General features: G+C 37.1%; 1 protein-coding gene across 3 annotated transcripts in view; it reads left to right on the top strand.

The window, feature by feature from the left end:
* The window catches only part of LOC115219254, a 250,510-nt gene that overhangs the window by 217,300 nt on the left and 24,184 nt on the right, over positions 1-9,026 (top strand). For 2 of the 3 annotated variants that reach the window (XM_036508688.1, XM_029789403.2), the window contains one exon: positions 981-1,025. The exons of the other annotated variant lie outside the window; for it this stretch is intronic. In XM_036508688.1, coding sequence (XP_036364581.1) covers positions 981-1,025 — 45 coding nt within the window. The remainder of the gene's footprint in view (positions 1-980; positions 1,026-9,026) is intronic. 3 annotated transcript variants of the gene reach the window in all.

Here is a 9,026-nt window from a genome sequence, read left to right as displayed (position 1 = left end):
GTCACTTATTTGTTGTATACTACAGGTATGTACACACACACACACACAGGTACCAAATCCAATATAAACCATAGATCCAAACCATGACTGGTTTCAAGTGTAACAAATGTAGAAAAGAAAAACATGTGATTCAAAATTCACAACAGCTGTTTCAGTAGCATTTTAGTGATGCATTCTTAGATTACATCATAACAAAACCCATCATAGGGAAGTGAGTGTATACTACATATATATATGTATATAGGGCATAGTGTGTTTAGTACACAAGTGACTAAATGTTACAGATATTGCAGGAAGGACAAATTAGTGTTGTGAAACTCCTCTCTCTCTCTCTATCTATCTATCTATCTAATAAATCCCCCTGCAGCGAAACATAGAAACAGAGGCTGCAAATCAAATATACCTGATGAATTCAGTTTGATTAGATTAGTTTGCAATCGTCAAATTAACTGGGTTAGATAAATTAATTAGTTTAGTTATGCAAGGTCAGATTATTTATTTTAGGTTCGTTTCCATTAGGTAATACTAATTTTTAATAAGACTTGGTCCAGTTAGTAGTTTGGTGGTCGGTTGAGCTTGAGTAAACGAGTTTTCATTGAATTAATCTACTTTTAAGTGATTTCAGCTTTGGTTAATCAATGTTGCATTAAAACATGTTTGCGACATTTGTTACACATTCAACTGTTATCAGTCAAATTCCATTGCTCAACCCCATTACACTGCTGCTGCTGCTGCTGCCGCTACTGCTAAAATGACACTGCACAATTGCTGTTAGATTACACTGCAGTCATCTATGGATTACACTGCTATCTTTTAACATCACACTGCTGCACTCTGCTGTGCAATGTTTAATGTAATAATCAGAAGAATACTATTATTGTAGTTGTTGTTGTTGTTGTACAATAACACTGCTGCCTGTCTGTCTGACTAAACTTTGACTGTTTGCCATTGTTTTTGTTTGTTTCTCTTTTTACTTCCAGGGGAGTTGCTTGGCCTCACCAAAAGCTCCAGTCAGCCATTGCAAGGTGTTCACACATTCTCAAGCTATACTTCTTTCATTATTCTCTGTCTGTCTGTCCGTCTCTCTCTCTCTCTCTCTCTTCTTTCAGTCTTTCTTTCTTCTCCCTCCCACCCTTTCACTTTTTCTGTTTCTTTCTCTCTCTCTCTCTCTCATTCTTTCTGTCTCTGTATCTGTGTCTTTCTGCCTCTCTCTCTCTCTCTCTCTCTCTCTCTTTCTCCCCGCCTTTTCCGCTCTTTCACTCTATCTTTGTCTCTCTCTCTCTCTCCCTCTCATTAACTCTCTTGCTCCAGTCACTCCAGTCTCTGCCACTTTCTTGCTTTCTCTCTTCTCTTTCTTCTCTCCCCCCCTCTCTCTCTCTCTCTCTTTCATGCTTTAAATGTCATGTCTTGGTCAGCTTTACCAATAATTCTGTTGTGGAATCTTTCCCTCGTTTTTCTCTTCATCAGCTCTCCTTCCTCTTCCTTTTCCCCTCTTCTCTGCTTCCTCTTCCTTTCCCCCTTCTCTTCTTCCTTTTCTATTTGCTACTAAAACTATTTCGTTGTTGTTTCGATGTTCTTCTGGTGATCCTTGCCATTATTAGTTAATGTTGTTGCTGCTGCCGATGCTCCTGCTGCTGATGTTGCTGCTGCTGCTGCTGACATTGTTGTTATTGTTGTTGATGTTTTTGTTGTTTTAGCAAATGATCCATGGGAATTGTTATCGCCGTTGCTATAGTAACCACTGTTGTTTCTGTTATCACCATCATCATCATCATCATCATAACACCAGCATTTTCATTACCACAATCATCATAATCTTCAACCACCACCACCATCATCATCACCACTGTTATCATCATCATTATCATCATCATCATCATGTTGGTATCATTCTTCTTTTTCATCGTCTTTCTAAAACCCTGATCAAGAGATTAAGAGATTAAGTGTTTAGCAGTTAAATTCTTGACCAGATAAACTTACAATGTCCACCATTTCTTCCAGGAATAAATCATTGGTTTCATGTCACAAATCAAATTCACATCCCACTCTTCTTGATTCCTGCTTCACATCGGTGCATCTCCAACATCATTGGCAAAAAACAACATCACACATTCTCATTCCTTTCTTTGTGAATTGTTAAAATTGCACCTCACTTTGAAAAACTAGTGTGTGTATGCGTGTGTGTCCATACGTGTATGTGTGTGCGTGTGCATGCGTGTATGTGTGTGTATATATGTGTGTGTGTGAACGTGTGTGTGCATGTGTGTCACACTGACTGCTGTGTGGCATTTACTCACATCCTTTACTGATTTGAATTCAAATGCTAACAGTATTAGCTTAGCCAATGACCCTTTCTAGGTCTATAGCATCTATCACATCAGTCTCATCGCTCTCAGAGAGTTTGCAAGGTTGTGGGCAGAGGCCCTTATTCCTGACTAACACAAAAAAAAAACTAATAAATCAAATCAGCACCTTTGTTTATTGAAATCATCTCCATTACAGAAACCCTTCTCCAAACAATGGGGGCAATACATTATTCATACCTCAACATGAACCTTCTCACCATGACCCCTATTGTTATTATTATATGTGCCAATATGGCTGTGTGGTTGAGAAGTTGGCCTCCCAACCTGAGTCCCACTGCATGGCACCCCTAAGGCATATGTAGCTTCTACTGTAGCCCCAGACCAACTGAAGCTTTGTGAGTGGATTGGGCACAGACTGGAACAGAGAAGCTTATCATGTATATATGGGGGAGGAGTGTATGCATGTGTGTGTGCCTGTGTGCGTGCATGTGTGCTTGTACATGCGTGTGTGTGTGTGTGTGGATTGCTGTAAATTAATGTCATTCATTTTCAATGTTCTGCAAAAACATGTCTGGCCATGAGGAAATATTACCTTGCTTGGAGACAGGCAAAGGTTGGCAACAGGAAAGGCATCCCTTATGTAGAAAATCTGCCTCTACAAACTCTGTCCAACCCATGCCAGCATGTAAAAGTGGACAATGAAATAATCATTAAAATGGAAAGCTGGCAGAATCGTTAACACGTTGTACAAAATGCTTTGTGGTATTGCTTTCGTAGATTCTAAGTTCAGATTTTTCCAAGGTTAACTTTGCCTTTAATTCCTTCAGTATCAATAAAATAAAGCAGCAGTCAGGTATTAGGCTTATCCCTTCCTCTCAAAAGAAAAAAAATATACAAGGAAAAGAGGAGGAAAACGGGATAAAGATGTCAAGGTTGAGCTTTTTGTATCCTTGTGGCCATCGTTGTATGAGAGACTCAATGGAACATCATATAACCTGCAAGAGTCTACAGGAAGCTTAGTAATAATAGCACTAACACCACCCTCCAAATGATCCACCGCTTTTAACACCATCACCCATATCACCACTTGTAGATGCACCTATACTTTTCTTAGTATATTTACTTAAGAACCACCTGGGGTACATTTTTATGAAACTATCGCCTCTGCTGTCAGCACAGATTCACCCATCGATACTAGCACCTACACATCTGCCTGTACTAACAGCCGTAGTATACCCGTAGAACTGTCTCCAACCATCACCTCTAGTGTAGTACCACCATTACAATCACTTGTACCATAACATGTAAAAACACCCAGCACTACTAGCACCTTTACTAGTCATCCTTTGCTACCACTAAAACTACTTCATATTTACCTGTACTAACACTTCCACCCATAGTTGTAGAGATTGCTCTATTACCCTCTCACTAAACAAGCTACCAAACTTATAACTACCACCTAAACAACCATCTCCACTGCTACAACAGCCACCATCTTACCACAACAACTACTGACACTGACAATAACGACAAGGTTTTATTATTATTTTTATTATCATTCTATTATTATTATTATTATTATTATTATTATTATCATTATTATTATTATATTATCATTATTATTATTATCATTATTATTATTCTATGATTATTCTAATTATTATCATTATTATTATTATTACTATTATTATCATTATTATTTTTATAATCAATATTATTATTATTATTATTATTATTATTATTATTATTATTTTTATTATTATTATCATTATAATTATCATCAGCATCATTATTATTATTATTATTAAGACGACCAGCTGGGAAAGATGTTTAGCTTTATATTCTGAGTTCAAATTCCACTGAGGTCAACTTTGCCTTTCAGGATCAATGAAATAATTACCAATTGATCACTGGGGGGGTTAATGTAATCAACTTACCCCTACCCCCAAAATTGCTGGCCTTGTGCCAAAATTTGAATCCATTATTATTACCATTATTATTTGATAATGCTGCAACAGAATGTTAGAATCAGTGAAATGGCTGCTTAAGTACAGAGTGGCATTTAGTCCTTGTCTTCTGAATTTGAATATTAGATGAAAGAGTATGAGCAGAGCTTCTGATCATTAAGATTGTCCAGTCGATATCCAGACTGGGGGGGGGGGAGTGACTTGTGTCCTTGAGCAAGCCACTCCATTTCCTGTTGCTCCAGTTGGGGCAACCTTCTTTCCCTATCTCCAGCTGTTTCATCCTTGATATTCCACTGCATCAAGGGCAGGAGGACTAAAACAATGGCTTTGTCAGCTCATCACTACACACACACACTGAGAACATGAAGTAAAAGCATGATGCTACATGTGGCCAGCCATTTCTCTATCTTGAGGGAGGATTAATCCAAAGTGTCAAGAAAATTCTAAAACTGATTTTGTCTGATTCATCATCCAGGCAGTTGATAAAGTACCAGTTATGTACTGAGGGTCAATAACTACTCCTTCCTAAGAAATTCTGATGACCAATACTGCTTGACTAAAGTTGACCACAGCTATCTTGCTAAAACTTTCAATCATCACTCAAATGTAAACGACTGATAGTCTTCTTTTAAAAGAGTTGCTCATTATTTGACTAAATACCAATTGTAGTTTTTAACCCTTCAGCATTCAAGTGACTCTGTCAAACATTATTCGTATTTATTCATCTTGTTTTCAACAACATTGTAGGGTGTGTGTGAGAAGCTGGACATGGCCAGTTTGAATATAAAACAGGTTGACAATGGTTACGGAATGAAGTTCAGAAAACAGGTTGATTATTTGGATCAGATATTGCTGGTTTAAGTAGTAAACAGTTAACCAAATCATCACCACTCGTAGTACTACTACCCGAACTATGTTTACATCAAGCAGCCTTCTTCACAGTGACTATTATTCAGCACAACAACCACCACCGCCACCAACAACAGAATTCTGTAATCTATACTGAATCCTCCTCCTCCTCCTCCTCCTCCTCCTCCATGCAACCGCTAAATGGACCCTCCTCCTCCCCCACCACCACAACCACCACCTCTACTGTCATCCGGTTTCATATTTTCATTTGACAAAATGAATGCAGTGTTGTTGTTGTTGTTGTAGTTGTTGTTTTGAGCTGGCTGCTGCTGCTGTTGTTGTTGTTGTTGTTGCTACATTGGATGCATGCTGACTTAGTAATGTAGACCAATAACACATCATTGTTATCATCATCATCATCATCATCACCACCATCACTACCGCCATCACCATCACTATCATCATCACCATCGCCATTTGCCTGTTATGGCCATCACTATTTCTGAAACCCCCACAGCCATCAAACAAACCACCTCCACCACCACCACTAATACTATTATCTTCACTAACGGTCGTCCGTACCTACACTACCTCCACCACCACTACTTACAGCAGCACTGCCACGACCACCACCACCTAAACGTTTCACCACTGAAAAGAGAAGGTCTAGTGTAAACGGTTATGTGCTGCACATCCTGTACATTTTCCATGCTTTCTGTGTGTGTGTGTGTGTGTGTGTACTTAGCGTTTGTTTAGTCCCTGGTCAGCCCTGGGTACACAGATCTATGATCAAAGACATTTCAGCCTTGACCAGTCCATCTCAGTATATATAAGGTTGTCCCAAAAGTTCGTAGAAAGTCTTGGAAAATAATGGTCTTTATTTTGAGGAATAATTTTTGTTGTTTTTGTTAGTACTTGGCGAGTAAAAATTCAATTTTCGCAAGTGTTTACGAACTTTTGGGACAACCTAATATCTAGGACAACATTGTCCACTGTGACCTTCCTATTTTAAGACATTATGTTTTGATGGGGGCTTTTGACTATTATATCAAATACATTGAATAACTGTCCAGAGGCTCCCTTCTTGACTTGTGTGTGTGTGTGTGTGCGTGCGTGTGTATTTGATGAATATGATATTCAAAGCTTAACTAGGAGAGCAAGTACACTCAGCATCATGCGTTTACATTTACTGATGCATATATACATTTATGGTTCTATGTGTATACTTTCATGTTAGTGTGTGTATACATTTGTATTAGTGTGTGTGTGCATGTGTTCATGTGTACATTTGCAATAGGTATATAAAACAAATTAAAATTTATGGTTTGTCAAGACCAAGATTCTGGCCATTGCAATCATCAAATATGTTGATCACTGAAGGAGATTTTAGAAAACATTGATTCACCATCAGAATGTGTGTGTGTATGCACACGCATGTGTGTGTACATATTCTTATATATATGTGAAGTGATATATATATATATATATATATATGTGTGTGTGTGTGTGTGTGTGTGTATAGGTGTGTGTGTATGTATATATATGTATATGTGTGTGTGTGTGTATATATATATATATATATATATATATAAGTAAATAAATAAATAGAGTTGAACGTAGATGTTATTAAAATTCTTTTTCAAAAGAATTTGAATAACAACTGTGTTCAACTCCATTTATTTACTTATACTACTCAAATTACTGCACATTAACTTGTGAATAGGTCGCTTCATTCATGTTACTTGCGTGAATTTTGCTACCCTGGTAACTGTTTATCGAATTTTCCATGTTAACGGTAAACAAAGGATAATTCATTCATCCATTTATATATATATATATATAATTGAATAAAGTGGAGTCAACAAGAAAGAGTGCAGAGGAACATTGATTTGTAGTCACTACAAGGTTCCTCCGTACTCCTTCTTGTTGACTCCAACTCATTCAATTATCCATTCACACACCATAGAAGTCCCAATGCAAATCTAACAGTACGTATATTACGACTGCTGGATAGCACCAGGAGGAACCTGAAGGTGGACGAGCTTTATACTCTACTCATATATATATATATATATAGTGACGCATATTTGCCATTTGAATATGGCTAACCCATAAGGGTGGATGCTACTGTAGTTTGTAGCCCCAGGAAGATATCTCCTCCAGCTGGCTATAGACACACTATCTGTGTCCTCTCAGTATTTGTGAAGGGGAGTCATCCTCCCCGTCACGATGTGTTACCGCTACTGTTTATAACTCGCTCTGAGATTTATCATTATATATATATATATATATATATATATATATATATACAGCTTATATTCTGTTAAGAACATAGTAGAGTAGAGTATAAAGCTCGTATATATATATATACAAATAAGAAAATGGAGAAACAAATTTGGTTTATTCACCAACTTACGGATATTATAATGTTGGATTATTTATTCATTTTACAAATGAGAACATCAAAAGCATACAAAAATATTATATAGATCAATAGATAAGATAATAGATTTATATAATATTTTTGTATGCTTTTGATGTTCTCATTTGTAAAATGAATAAATAATCCAACATTATAATATCCGTAAGTTGATGAATAAACCAAATTTGTTTCTCCATTTTCTTATTTGTATCATAAATTTACGGTAAAAATATTTCTTTACCTTCACTCGTTTAATACAATAAATGACTAATTGCATTGCAATTATAAACATATATGTATTAAGAATTTGGGTACTTTACCAACAGTATATTGGATAAATGATATCCCATAGTGGATTACACCCATAACCCCTATCTTACTTCGTACTATATATATATGTATGTATGTATATTGTTGTGTCTGGGGAGAGTCATTCTCTTTTAGTGCCTTATAATTTAACACAGCCACCGGTAAAATTTCCACTCATTTATATACACTGACCCACACACATGTGCACAAACAAACAAAAAGAACACAGCTTGAATAAAGGATAGAGTCAACAACTATTGAAAAGGTTGCAAGAGGCAATGAAAATTTCAGAAGAATAAATAAGTAAATGAGTGGAAATTTAACCGGTGAGTGTGTTAAATTATAAGGCACTAAAAGAGAATGTTCTCCCCAGACACAACAGAATATGCTTCAACACACGAACTCACATAAAGAATCTTGTAAACCAAATCCAAAAACAAAATATATATATATATATATAGAGAGAGAGAGAGATAGATATATATATGCTTTTATGTGAAGACTCATTGCTCAGTGGTTAGAGAATCAGGCTCACAATCATGAGGTTGTAAGTTCAATTCCCAGACCAGGCTGTGTGTTATGTTCTTGAGCAAGACACTTTATTTCATGTTGCTCTGTTCACTCAGCTGTAGAAATGAGTTGCAATGTCACTGGTTCCAAGCTGTATCGGCCCCTTTGCTTTCTCTTGGATAACATCGGTGGTGTGGCGAGAGGGGCTGGTATGCATGGGCGACTGGTCTTCCATGAACAACCTTGCCCAGACTTGTGCCTTGGAGGGTAACTTTCTAGGTGCAATCCCATGGTCAGTCATGACTGAAGGGGGTCCTTCTCCTTCTTGTTTTTATATATGTGTTTTGTGCATGTTTTGCGTGTGTGTGCATATATATATACACACATATATATATATCGAAATATTGTTTGTAGGTATATATAATTATAGACACAAGCATGGCTCTGTAGTAAGAAGTTTGCTTCTCAACCACATGGTTCTGGGTTGCATGGCACCTTCAGCGTCTTCTACCATAGCCTTGGGTCAACCATAACTTTGAGTCAACCATAGCCTTGTGAGTGTGTGTGTGTATATGTTTGTCTCCCTCCACTGCTTGACAACCAGTGTTGGTGTGTTTACATCCCCATAACTTATCAGTTTGGCAAAAGAGACCAATAAAATAA

Source organism: Octopus sinensis, linkage group LG14 (genome assembly GCF_006345805.1).
Source record: "Octopus sinensis linkage group LG14, ASM634580v1, whole genome shotgun sequence".
Lineage (NCBI taxonomy): Eukaryota > Metazoa > Mollusca > Cephalopoda > Octopoda > Octopodidae > Octopus > Octopus sinensis.
This window is presented reverse-complemented; position numbering and strand designations above follow the sequence as displayed.